Raw genomic sequence first — 14,478 nt, forward strand, 5'->3', positions numbered from 1 at the left:
GTGTTTTGAGGAGAAAGGTAATAACACTGTGTTGTACGAAACTGTCTCCCTCTCACTAGTGGAGCTATTCTAAGGATGCCACCTAAAAAATCAAAAATTCGAAAAAGCAGTGCGGGCAGTAAGGGGAAAAATAAAGGTGAGTCTTAATATTAGTAGAGTGTTAATGTGTTTAAATGTATGCATGTTTGTCTCAGGACGATCAAATGGAGAGACACAGTAAATGAAAAGGTGAACTGACTGTTACTTCCCATTTAGGTCACCTGCACATGTGGAACAGCCTAATTTAACTTTTTTACTTGTGTATTTACCCATCCTGAACTGTTATGTAGATGAGACAATAAACAAATACCTTTCATTCCATAAGTATTTACTTAAAACGTAGTGCATTCACATTCATATCAACTTGAAAAAGATGAACAATTCCAGTAAAACTGGGGGGTAAACTGAGCGTAGTGTTTGCTATACTCTGTATAGATGCAACTATCTAAAAGTAAGTTCAGATCCTAAAGGGAATTTGAATTGTCTTAGATTATATGAACTAGAAGTCTCATAATTCTTACATGGCCTTTACATATCTGAAGTCTTTGTATTTGATTACCTTCATTTATTTGGTTCTTTTTATGAACACTATAAACCATTTATTCAGGTTCTTCTCGGATATTGTAGGTCACCTAAATCTGACTTTGAAGTAGAGATGTAACAAGCATTGCTTTATTAGCGTTCCCCGTATCCCCTCAGCAACCTTGTGGAAAGACTTTGAAATTATCATTATGCAGAGCCCTGTTTACTGTAGTGCGCCCTGGACTGATCATGGCCTTAGATATGGAGAAGTCTGCGTCGATTGTTTACTCAGATAAGGTGTACTTGTGATGGATGCAGTGCTACGGTTTTATATCGTAACGATCCTGGTTAAATGTCTGTCACTGAGCAGATTATGTCTTGAGTTGCTGCATTACAGATATCTTTTAGATGTGCAGACGATGACAGCAATTAGTTTTGTACAGTCTGCAGAATAGACAGACCACACAGACATGACAATTAAACACATGGCTCATTATTATCATTGTCAACACCATACAGCGTCAAATGTTCTGGTTTCTGACAAAAACACCTCGAATTGTGATTTCAGATTGAACCTAAAGATTGACTTTTACTTTATACTGAATATAGCTGGCAGGAGAGGAGAACACTGTGTTTCTGGGTAAATTCACCAGAGTTTCCTTTCTTGTTTGTTTACATTATTTTGATGTGGGGCTTCATGTTTTCAGATCTATAAACAATATTTTTTTAAGATCAACATTGCTTGGACCAAATGACTGTAACATGTGTAAATGTATTTATAAAAGTAAAAAGTCTGAAAACATCAAAACATTCCTAGCCCTCGTGAAAGAAATGGTGTTTTGAAATGTGAGTATTAGCATCTTGAAAAGTGACCAACAAGTGATGCCATTATTGAGCAATTCATCCGATGTTCCTAATGTTCTGTCTTCACTAGAGAGGTTTGAATCTAGCTCATTTTTATGTATACTTCCTCTCTCTACCATCTTTCCTGTCTGTATAGATTGTGTACTCTCTCACCAAGGTCACCCCGATGATATCGTCCCCATGGTCCTGACATCAGCCACCCAGGAGCTCTTCGGGTGCCGTGCTGCTGAGGACGTCACAGGGGAGAGCCCTTACAAGCTGCTGAAAAAAGACGACATAATACGGGACTTTAAGACAAGAGCCAAAGTGTCCGATTTCAACCCCGTGAAGCAGATTGTGCTGGTGAGGCTGATCCATTGTCATAGAGATCACTCAGACAATACCGCCAACACACTGTGATGTTACACAGACCCCAAGTTAAGGGCTGTGGGAACAGACAGAGTAACCAGTTCAGCCTCATTCCCCTCTGTCTCTGAGCAAAATCAATTATATGAGAACCACCAACTCTTGCTTTTAGCATTTATGTCCATTCTGCCACAACACACTACTCTAAAAAAATAAACGCAAACTTAAAACTTAATGAGACCAGAGAGCACCCTAAGGGAGCCATAAAGGCTCATCTGTTCTCAGTCCTTTATAATGTTCTCTTCTTATCTGGGACTAAGCCAAGCTCTTACCGTGTGTGTGTGTGTGTGTGTGTGGTTTTCTGTCTTTTTCTTTGTTTATAAAGCCCACAACTTCAGTTCTCAAGTCTGAAATCTACATCTCACTCTGTCATCTACTATCTCGACCAAATGACAAAGTTGCCAGAATCAATTAAAATACACTACATTCATTATTTATACAGACACATTGTCATGAAGTCATGTCATGTTGTGAATTCTTAATCTTTTTATCTGACAGGACTACCCAGAGGATGAGCTCTTGCTGGTTTTTGACAGGGACTTAATCTACGGCCAGATGTTCTACCTGGTTCTGACCCCCGAAGCTAAGGAAAGAATCTTAAACGTAGGTCGACGTAGTTTTGGTTTGGGTAACAAGGTTTACTTTTTCATTTTGTTCCTGCTCACATTCTGTCCACTACTTGGTCTTTGAAGTGTGGTGCAGTAACACTACACTAACTAAATATGTAAATATGACTAATTATGAGAATACATGTGCCAGTCATTTAGCATGCAGGGTGGCACCAATATTTTGTTTCAATTTTATTCTGGTTCAATCCTGTAGGCAGGAATGTTCACCATTATTTACTTTCCTTTTATATTCGAGGTATGTACACTATTTTATCAGTCACGCTATCAGTAATGGCTCGTTGTGACTGTGTGGGCCGATTTCATGTTTAACAATAAAAAAAAGTCTCACTTATCTTCCACTTTTGTGTGTTTCTTGTTCTTTGTACTGGATACTCTCCAGGTTGTGCAGACACCAGAGCCTGAGACACCAGAAGTGCGAGTGCCAAAGAGATGGGTGTCTCTTGGAAGTGAGAAGGAGGTTGACGCCGAATCTGTGAAGGAGACCAGAGAAAAGGTGCTGCAGTAAATAACAAACGCATCACATTTGCATATGAACATCTGGATTTATCCCATTCACCCTTGTCATTAAACCTCTCTTTTCTGTCTACGCTTTCTCACCAGCTGTGCTTCAAGTTCAGATTGAGGAGGAAGTTAGGGGCACCATCCTGTTTTTCTGATTCCGTCACACAAGTCACAGGGTTTCCTTCCTACCCAGACAGCAGCTTTACCATCCCAATTATGCAGAGGGACTGCGGGACTCAGGCTGTTCCCAGACTGCAAAGCAGCAGTGCTCAGACAAAGAGGTATGCCAGCAAATCAGTACATATAAAACTGACTTTTTCCATGGGGGGGGGGGGGGGCACTTACAGGTCCTGCCAACACCTCAATGCTTTAAGAAAACAAGATATCAACACTGAATGCAATATTAAATACTTTGTGAGACAAGTATTTTTCTGCAATTGATGCTTATACTCATAAATCCGACAAATTCCTGAAATGTGCATTCGCCATGTACCATTTTTTTTCCTCTTTATTATTTTAATAGTAACTCCACCTGCACAAACGTATTGTAAAGTTATTTGTCCACTTTACAGAATGTTGCAGAAGAATATGTCTACCCAGTACACGCCAAGAGAGTTGAGTTCTGAAGAAAAAGACAACATCCTCCAGTCTGACAGTATGAAGAATTTTTGCAAGTCAGTGACCCCAAGGTAAGATGACATATTCCTGAAATTCATGGTGTCTTCTGTCTGCTGTCTAAGGGTGTACTATGAAGTCTGATAGTCAACCCAAACTCGTAAATTCCTGTATCAGCCTCAGGGTTCTCAAACCCATCCATTATTACACCTGTGGGAGCATTAGAATATTCCAAAACAATACCTTTAGAAGCCATTCACCTTGTCAATGTGCTAGATTTTGAGATGTTATAGTTTCCTTCACCGCCCAGACGTTGGGTCTCAAATGAAAGTTTCAACTATAACGTTGTAATCTTACACTTTACCCTCAACCCTCCTTTGTGTCCAGGTAAGCACTAAGGAGTATTAGAAAACGTTATACTGTAGCTATGAAGAGATTTGATGGAGGAAAACAAAACGTAATGCACAGGTTTTGCCAGTATTGACATAGTTATATTTTGTTTGTTTTTTGCAGAATGTTGTACGCCCTTCAGCAGGAAGAAATCAAGAATGTGTTCATTGATGACTGGAAGGCTCTGCAGACAGCAGCTACATACGATGACTGGTCTGAGAAGGATTTCAAAGGATTGAAGCTTCATAAGGCCTTCTCAGACCAGCGATACACCAAGGACAAGAAAATCAGCAGCGTCAATTGGCACCCTACCATCTACGGTAAAGTGAACAAATCTCAGTCAGAGGAAAGTTTTGTCCAGAAGATTTTCTCACACAAAAATATTCAACAAAATACTTTATAGCACTAACTCCCTCAATACTTAGCCAATAATGGTTTTAAATGTCTATCTGGTAGAAAAATGTTGACAAAGAAAGTGTTGATGGACAATGTTGGCAACAAATACAACACAAATAAATGACATTCATTCTCTCTGCAATCTGTCACTGACAAGTATTCTAATTTGACATTCCATCCATTGTAAAAGCATTCATCTTCTTCACCGCTGCTTTGTAATGTTGCTAAGCTGTCATCACCCACAGAGTAGGCTTCCAGCAAGATCGAGAATTATAATATCAGTGCCACAACTATGATCACTGCTGTGAACATATGTTATTCAAAGGGGGATCAGAGTTAAATCCAGTAAAGTTAAACCCTTCTTAATGTTTAGCTGATGCATTGTGTGATGTCTTTTCTTGATGGGATAGGTGTGATCGCTGTGGCTTTGACAGAAAAAAGGCAGGAGCAGGAGTCCGCAACGTTTGGCTCCGAAGATTCTCTCATTCTCTTTTACAGCTTCTCCGACCCCTCTAATGCCCAGGTATGGAAACGTATAGAAGTATTTGGGACCGCCTGAGTGAATGTGGAGAGTGTACAAGCTGGAAAAGAGATTGAAAAGACTATATTTCTATGTCTCTCATTGACTCATTTTTGTTTTCTGTTTGAGACACACTTTGATTTCATGGCTGAAAGGATTTGCTTACTCTTGTCATTTAAGTCTTTTATTTGCTTTAGCAGCATTTGAGAGGCTCTATTGATTTGACAGAGGAGCTAAATCAATGAAACTGAGCTGCTAAACCACTCAAAAGTAATATGAGGTCTGCATGACGTATGCCTTCACTGGTGCATGCGTCATGCTTTGGTTTCACTGTCTGCTGGAGCTGTGATCAAAGGGGCAAAGGGTACTGTGTAGAGGAAACCAGAGACATCCCATAGTTTAAATAAATAGATTTATTTAGTGTGGGGAGTTCAGTGTTGCAGCTCATTTTAAACTCCAGGAGATTTAAACATGATGCCGAAAAATGATGCCTGATGAAATGGAATCTACTGTATACACTTGAATTTTGTAGATTAAAAGCTGAACTTTGAATGGCGAGACGAGAATAAATAAATATGCAGGATGGCAGGCACCCAAAACATGGAAATGTCTACTTTGAAATGTAATATTTCTGCCCTGTGTATGTGGGTTTCTGTGTTGTTTGCAGTTGCTGCTGGAGTGCCCAGATGACATTTTTGCCTTTGAGTTTTGCCCTTCTGATCCAAATATTATCGTTGGCGGCTGCAAGAATGGCCAGGTGCTGACTTTGACTCTCTGCATCTCTGGTTTGCTGCATCTGCTGCCTTTTCTGCCTCGTAGTGGTTTTTGTATCCTATCACTTTTCCATGCCCCGCTTTTCATTATAAGGGAAAAATGATTCAATCGATGTCCCGTACAATTCCAATGAAATGTTTCTTCTGTTGTTGCTGTTTTCTCAGGTCGTGTTGTGGGACATTTCTGCTCACGTCACACACTTACAACCTGTTAAGAAGGTCTCTGGCAACACTGACTATGACTATGTAAGTACCCATATCCTTTGTCTAATGTGCACAATGTTGATACACTAACACATGGTGTTCTGTATCTGACTTGGTGTATTACATGTTGTATCAGTTACCGTAACTCTTTGGCTAGTGATGATGTCAGCTTGGTTTATTCAAGTATGGGTCTTCAGTGTATCAAAGCATGCAGCATATTTGCTGTATGACAGAGTGAGATGATGACATGTTGACTCCTGAGTTCTCCCCTCATCCTCACTCTTTCATTAGATGGGAATGAAGTGGCCTAATGGTCCTTTTCAAGCCAGCCACAGCTGTCAAAACTAGTTCCACAGACGTACTAATGCCAGGAGTAAATCTCAAAGAACGTTCTACCGTCAAGTGACTCCACTGCTAAACAGAAACAGCCTAGAAGGCCTCGGCAAACACCACAGTCAGGTTGAAGTGACCTGACTGAATAAAAAAAGCTCTTAGCTGAAGGCTTGAACTTCAAAGAGGGCTTCTCTTGTGGCTTAACATCATAGTAAACTAATATTGTCACGGCATAGCTGCCCTGTTTAGATGTCATTATGTGGAATAATAAAGATACGATAAGTTCATGATACGTGACAAAAAACAGGGATCAAATTTGCCCCACAATATCGCAAGTACATAAACTCCTTCATAGCCTGTTGAGACATCCACAGACCAAATATTAAAGCAGTTCTGTCGCTTAAAGCCTGACCTCCACTGACATCTTCCGCTCGGCTGCTGTATTTACATAGACATATATGCCCTCATCAGATGAACAAAGAATTCAAAAGCTCCTTTATAGATTTCTGTTCTGTTCACACCCTTTAAATCTGCAGGTGCACAGCAGTGTGATTGAAAGGAATCCCTTTCCACATTCTGTGCATGTTTCAAGATCCAAGGCACAATCTTTGAACTTCTGTGTTGCAGAATACATCATTTGATAAAGTTGACTTCATTTGAATATCATGCTGGAGCGTTTTAGGATGGCTGTTCACCGCTGTATGAAGTCTTGATATTTAGATTGATTTGTCAAAGCTCACTGTACATGCTGTGCCTTTTGTGTCTCACCTCCCACCAGGACCTTAATGACAAGAAAGAGACTAGGACTCCTGCTGTGCTCTACTGTGCAGTGTCTTCCATAGACCGCAGCCACAAAGCACCAATTACTGATGTCCACTGGCTGCCACCAACATTTGAGGTACACAGCTGAAGGCCAGAGGGGTTGGAAGGAGGATTAACAACTGCAAATCTGACATTAAATAGTCAGAACACTGATCATGTAAAGAGTTAAGTGACATTGTCATATGGAGTGCATTAGGTAGGTGCTGGAACCTTCTTCTGATCACTATTTCATTCGGCTTATCTTGATTCGTAAAAGGTGTTTTTGTGTGACTACACAGAAAAACATTCGTTAATGTTTTCTTTATCTCAAGCCTCTTTTATCATATCTAAAGTCAACATTGTGGCATACTTACGGCAATAAGGCAATCATCAAAGTGCACCCGAGCATATTTTCCATTATCATTAGCTCTTTACTAAGCTTGGCAGACATTTGTTGATTTTGCGACTCACTCTCTCATTAAGGTGACCAGTACGGGCTTACCAGTGGAGAACAAGTACAACATTTCTGCTCAGATTGTCACCTGCTCCCCTGACTGGTAGGTCTTACAGAAAATGGTAAATGAATGAACTGATTGCAGGTCAGATTACAGGTCCCACTAGAGTCTTTCTCTCTGTACTGTGCACTGCTTGCAGTTATTGGCAGCCACCACATTTAGAGAAGATGCTGCTTTACACCTTTAGTTAGAGAATGAGAAAGCCTACAGGTCTACAACAGAGTCTGTGTCAGTCAATATTCACATTGTGTGTGTTTAATTATGAACAAAAGGATCAATGGCTATGTTCATTTTTCATTTGTCTCCCTCTAAAGTGCTCTAAAGTTCTGGGATGTGCGAGTGCCACACGGGAAGCAGAATGTGTATCAGAGGAGACTCGACGGTGTCCCCGACACTTTCAGACACCTGGACCACACATGGAAGCCTCTGTTCAGGGTACTGCCGAGATTAAGGGTGCAATACAAAATGAATGTGGAGGGTCAAATCTAAAAGTTAAGCTGGATACACATTGTGATAGTATACAGCAAACCAAATGGCCATTGTGTTCAGTAGACAAATGTTACGTCCACCAATACGGGCAGAAAGTCATTCTACCTGCTAAAAGAAAATGAAATCAATGTTAACGTATTAAAGCGTGATGATGAAGCCTCTAACATTTATTTATGTAGATGTAGGATTACACAGGCATTTTAAAACAGTGTAAATTAAAACTTTAAAATCCTGTATTTTTGGAAGAAACACTATTAATTAAGATTAACTCTTCACTTCCCTTCTTTACATTTTCAAGAAAGCCAATCACATTTCAGATCAGGTTTCTTTATGAAGGCTTTGAGTTTTACTGATTCCCCAAAGTACAACATTTTAAACCACAATGACATCATTTTTTACTTCATTTGAAAAGCTCTGTGTATGTGTATGTTTATTTATGTACAGATTTCTATGTATTCAAATTGGGCTCATTGAATGTATTTTAGTGTGCTTGCTCATAGTCCTTATATTTATTTCATATTATGTTTTGTCTCTGTCAGTATCTTCAAATGTCAAAAGTTCTTCTCTGCCATGTGTTAGGTTTCCCTGCCAAAGATTGATACCACTGGAAGCTACGCTCCTCTGAAATTCAGCCTGGCTAATACAGCCAGGACCACAGGTGAGGGATCGTACCCTTCAGGCTGGTTGGTTGGTCGGTTTGTTCCTGTCTGTTGCACTGCCTCTCCCTTCTACAATCAGTAGCATTACTCAATTACAATCATTTGTACAGTACATGCTGTCAGGTGTTATTGTTGGATGCAAAGCACCTCTTAAAAGTGAGTTGTAATAACTCACTCACACACTCACTCAATCACCTTTCGAAGAAAAGGACAAAAAAAAGCAAACCTCAGTATGTAAATTTAAAGTGAAAAACACAAGATTTCAAACATAGACAAATGTACACTTATTCTTTGGATTCTTTAGTTCTGCTTTGGATGGTTGAGCACAGTGATCAGTGGGGTAGGGTTCACTCAGGTACTCTCATTCTCTGTCTGTCTCCCTCTTCTCTCCTCCGGTTTCATAGCACTTTATTAACAGTACCACATGGTTTTTGCGAGCAACCCCTCGTGGGGATTAAGCATCAGTTGAGCAGCAGTGCAGTGTGGTGAAGGTGAAACAATGTCTACATCTGTTGCTGTGCGGAGTCGTCTGTCTCACATCTTTACACACATCTCAACTGGGGGAAAGTGGATTTGGAAGATGTGTAATTGGGTAATCTGATCTGACCTTCAAGAGCTAATCTAACAGGGTGAAGCTGAGCCTTGATTGGGAGCGGCCCGCTGATAAGGGGGTGTGAACGGATAGTCCTGTACTGTCCCTGACAGACAGTTGGGCTTTTGTGATGGAAAAGGCTTCTTCCATCACTACCAGTCCTGCCGATCTCACCCATCCCACCCTTCTCCCTTACTGTCTCCCTTCTTGCCACAATCCTCACTCCCACCTCCACCTCTTTTGTCTCCCGCTCCTCTCTTACCAGCCCATTCACCTCAGCCATACCCCTCCCCACCTCCTCCTCTTTTGTCCGTCCGTCGTCTTGTTGATGGTCAGATTACAGAGCAGGCTGCACCAATCTCTTCTTTCCCTTTACTTTAAATAGATGTTTTTAATGTTCCTTGTCTTTCTCTGCCTAATGTTCATTCCCTTATGGTTGTGCTTTCCTTTGGTTTGGGATTATCTTTCCTTGCAAACAAGACGCAGACTTGCTTACTTTCTACACTCTCCACTGACAGAAGCAGCTGATGAAAACGATGCCAGCTCAAAGGTCGTCCCAGACTTCAGTAAGCTCAGAGTGCCCTCAGCTAAGACACTCGCCACTCTGGGAGATGTCAATACCAAACTCTTCATTGGAACAGAGGTAAACAAAACTAAGAAAGATATTTTTAAAAAGGTGCACTGTTTTTAACATGTTCCATGATGTGTCTGTTTTCACTTCCAGTCAGGGGAGATGATTTACACCGACTGGAAACTGGTAAAGGATGACGCTGGACGGCTGCACAGTGAGTATTCTGCTTTACCGTTATTAAAGTCAGTTTAAAGAAACAGAAGCTCATTAACTGTAAATCATGTATCATTGGCTTTCTTTGAAACAGACCAGAATGTGTTTGTTTTTTTAGCAGTTTAATATTATCAACAATAATAATTGTATCCTCAAAGTCTCGAGACAAATGATGCAATTGGCAATAATAGATTTAATCCTAGAAACAATTCTGCACACATTATAAAAGTTATATAAATAGACTAGCTACTGTAAGGCAACTCTTTGGTTTGGCAGCCAATGTGAATGTAATCAGCATGGACATAGAGAGCACAGAGGGTTAATTGCTCCTTGTATTGCATTGCCCTGTTGCTTCTGTGGGAGTAGATTACTGTGAAATATAAAGTCTGCCTTCTATTTCTGTCTCTCCTCTCTCAGGTGCCAAGCCCTTCCACTGCTTTAGCTTCCATTACTGGCTGGTGACTACGGTACAGCTGTCGCCCTTCTTCAAAGACATTGTTTTGACAACAGGAAGCTGGAACTTTGCCATCTGGAAGGAGGGAGTCATGGTAACAACACCTGTCACTTAAAGTACCGTAACAGACAATGCAACCAGTAAAAAGCACGCCCACATGCTCGACTGAATTATAACGAAAATGGAATAAACACCAAAGATCAACGTTATCCTAGACTTTAAACATAATCAATGCCACATAGCAAAATAAAATGCATAATATAAAACATATATCAGACCAGAATTGTTGCATTTTAAATCCATTGACTCTGTTTGACGTCTTGTACTACGACATCCAGGATGGCCCCTTCATTGAGTCGCCAAGGTTTGAGAAGTATTGCACCACGGGATGCTGGTCCCTGTCCCGACCCGCTATTTTCTTCATTGGGAAAGAGGATGGCAGCATTGAGGTGTGGAACCTTCTGGAAAAACACAATGAACCTGCGCAGGTCCACACACTCATCACCAACGCCAAGATTACCTGCATCAAACCCTGGACAGCCTCCTGTGAGTTCTTGGCCTCTTTGGTGCACAATCGAGTAGTAGCATACATGTATGTGTGGCCCCCTTAAAAATGCATTACTTGTTTTATTATGTTTTGATTCTAACTTTTGGGTCTCACACCCAAAGCACAAAGGTTTGCCTGAATGAGAAATGCATGGAAGTAAGCCTGTGACCGAGTTGAGGCATTAAACCTGAGTGTGCTGGATATATCATTCATACTTTATTTGTATGTATTATTTTAGGTTCGAGCCATTTAAAGTGCTTTACAGATGGCAAGCTGATAATAACTGAAAACAGTAAAACAAGTTGAGACTAAATGACTGTAATGATAAAACCAATAAAATAGATATAATACATCTTTACACAATAATAAAAAAATGTTATAGGCAGTAAAACAATTAAACACATGAATAGAATGTAAGACATTAAAGACATAACGGCCATAAAACATTAAAGTATACTCTCTGGTGCATACCTGGAAACTCTCTTGCTGCTACCCAGATGTGGACTGGGCCTTCCTCTCTGTCTGTTTTATTTATATTTCTTCTATAAGTTCCTTGTTGTAAGATTTTTTTGAACCATGAAGCTCATTTACTGGACTTTTTTTGTTCATACAGCCAAGCAGCACTTCCTGGCTGTGACGGATGAACTTGGAATGCTCAATGTTTTGAAACTCACAAATGAACTCTGTGTTCCCTCCTGTAATGAGGTAAGACAGTCCAACCACCTACTATGTACTCACTTTAAAGGAGATTATCAGTTGTCTCGTTACTTATTTTGCAAAAATAAATAATAATGTACCCTTGGTCAAGGTTAAAAATGAGGTAACATATCCAACTCTGCAGCATGCCAACACAAGTTTTATTTTAGGTTTCTGTTTGCTGCTTTATTACATTGATATTAAGCTAGTACAAAACATTCTAGTGACGGGCATGTTGGTTCAGCTCAAGTGTTGTCACAGTAATTGTGATTATGGGCTAATGTGTTATTAGTCATGAGTTTGTTTAACGGAAGCCTGCTAACAAGTGCCTTTCTCTTTTGTCTGTATGCAGAGTCTGAGGGTGAAGAAATTATTTGAGTCTGCGGAAGAAAGGTTGAAGGATCTTGTGAGGTGTCGGGAACTGTGGGCAAAAGAGGAGAAGGAAGCTGAAGAATCAAAGAAGAAAGCGGTGAGCTGACTGTAGAAAGAACGAGCAGGCTTTGTGCTCTCCCAACCATCAATATTGGCCCTTAAAGTGGCCTTGAATGAGACCTTGTGTCCTCTGCTACACTCTATCCTCACTGACAGCCACTTGTCTCACCGAACAGTCTGAATGTGATACCAACAAATGTTTTTTAAAACAGTGTGTACACCAGTCTCTCTCTCTCTCTCTCTCTCTCTCTCTCTCTCTCCCCCTCATGTTTAATTCAGTCAGATTGTTATTTGATCCTTGGCACTGGGAAAAGTGTAGTTATTGACAGCCAGTGGTTCGCAGTCTGTCCGCTTACTATAGAAGCTACTTCTTTTAGTGCTTAAATGTTCTAATCTCAACGCAGATGGATTTTGCTTTGTTGCAGTAATCTTTAAAAGGTTTGTTTATGTGTTTGTGGATCTTCTCGTCTTGCTCCTCCAATCATTTTTCACAAATGCTGTTATGTTCACTTCCAGACTTTGTGGTCACATGACTAGGACAAGACGACTCAGGAATATAAACAGACAAGACTGTACGATACGGTTTCTCGGCGCTGTCAGTGTGAATGCTTGTGTATAAGCTTGTGAGCGTGTAGGTGGGCACGTGCATAATTGTGTCCTGTATTTGTCTCGTTTGGTCATGATTGCAATGAAATTGATACAGAAAAATTATCATTTAGCAATATTATAAAACCCGGCAAAATTGTAACTTGTAAATAATAGAAATATGCTCAAAACTGATTATAACTAATTTAATGTGAATAATTTAATTATGAGACTAATGTTGTCTTCAATTTAAGTGTCCTTTTAGGACTGCTGGATGATGTACATCAAGTAACATCAAGGGGCAAAATGTAGTTGAAAGTGCAACTTCATAACATGTTACATAGATATGACCTAAACGTTTCTTCTTCAAAGAGAGGAAACTGTCAGGTCTTTGGTAAGGAGAAGTTTTAAAATGCTTTGTTGTTTGCTACATATTGTTGATGACTCTGATTCTTCCATGATGTTTGTCTCCAGGAACCTGACGAGCGATCCAAACCCCTTACGAGTGAGGAAATGTACAAAGAACACCTGAAGCTGGAAGAAACCATCCTGAGAGGCCTGGGCCTGTGGCCACCTGCCAACAAACAAGATGCCTGAATCACACACACTCACTCTCTCACACACACACACACACACACATGCACACACACATCTGCCAACCACGGCAGCCCCAAAGCACCAGCTAGGCTAAATGTTCATGTTCACGAATGCTCTGGAAAGGGCTGGTTCTATGTTTTCTATTTCTATCTGTTTTCTCTGGTTCTATGTTTTCTATTTCTATCTGTTTGCTGGTTCTATGTTCCATGTTTTCTATTCATATCTGTTTGCTGGTTCTATGTTCTATGTTTTCTATTTATATGTTTGCTGTTTCTTTCAAATAAATGAACTTTTTCAGCGACTTCAGCAAACTGTTTTTTTTCCCACACAGTAAATTCTATGTGTGGTTTACACTCGTAGGTTAGACTCAGATGCTGAAACTAATCCCTTCTGCATGTGCTTCTGCTTCAAGTCAAACTTGCTCGAAAAAAACTCTTTACTTTTATGACACTCGAACTAGGACTTGGAAAATCCCAAAAGCATGATGAGAGAATGCGCATTTGTTTAGGTTTTGATGATAGTTTAATAATTTCAACTATTTTGCAGCCATGAGATTATTTATTTCAAAAAATCCTGAAACTGATAGATGCGCTGTGAAGGCAAGTTTCACCAAAGCAACACTTTAAACAACATCATGATGTATAAAGCATCTGTGAAATGGTGCATATAGTTACAAAATCATTTCACGACAGGATAATAGCAGACCACCTCAAGGTGTCACTCAGAGAGAACCAGGACATTCTGATGTAGCATTTCAAAATCACATTCATGAGACAATTTGTCAGATTAGATTTTAGAGGAAATGGTGCATAGTTACAAAATCAGAATAATAGCAAGTAATATGTTGTTTGTTTAGTAACTACAACTATTAATAGTCCTGTCTTCAGTATTCAGGCTGTGAGAACAGCTTTTTCTTTAACATGCTTTATCAAAATAACAATATAGGAACAGGATTTGGGGACTATGAGCGTGATTATTAGTAAAAAAACTCCCAAACATTCAGCTGAATTCACCAGCTTTTTCTCATACTTTTCTTTACACTTTCTTTAGGACACATAACTATCTGAGTTCGGACTTATTAGAGGATAAATGATCAAATGAGTTCTCAACACTGCTCTAATAATGCTGTAATGATA

General features: G+C 40.0%; 1 protein-coding gene across 1 annotated transcript; it reads left to right on the top strand.

Annotated features, from left to right (window-relative positions):
* Positions 1 to 75: 75 nt before the first annotated feature.
* LOC306694890 (dynein axonemal intermediate chain 3-like) lies at positions 76 to 13,641 on the top strand (the record flags this gene model as incomplete). The annotated part of the gene is made up of 21 exons (XM_079157934.1): positions 76 to 136; positions 1,583 to 1,767; positions 2,329 to 2,433; positions 2,839 to 2,952; positions 3,060 to 3,241; positions 3,533 to 3,649; positions 4,089 to 4,285; positions 4,772 to 4,884; positions 5,549 to 5,638; positions 5,820 to 5,900; positions 6,970 to 7,089; positions 7,476 to 7,549; positions 7,822 to 7,942; positions 8,576 to 8,683; positions 9,633 to 9,890; positions 9,972 to 10,032; positions 10,449 to 10,579; positions 10,824 to 11,031; positions 11,646 to 11,737; positions 12,081 to 12,197; positions 13,220 to 13,641. The coding sequence occupies 21 exons, from the start codon at positions 76 to 78 to the stop codon at positions 13,340 to 13,342; spliced, it is 2,658 nt and encodes an 885-aa protein (XP_079014060.1). The 3' UTR covers positions 13,343 to 13,641.
* Between the last annotated feature and the right edge of the window lie 837 nt (positions 13,642 to 14,478).

Source organism: Pholis gunnellus (genome assembly GCF_910591455.1).
Source record: "Pholis gunnellus genome assembly, chromosome: 4".
Lineage (NCBI taxonomy): Eukaryota > Metazoa > Chordata > Actinopteri > Perciformes > Pholidae > Pholis > Pholis gunnellus.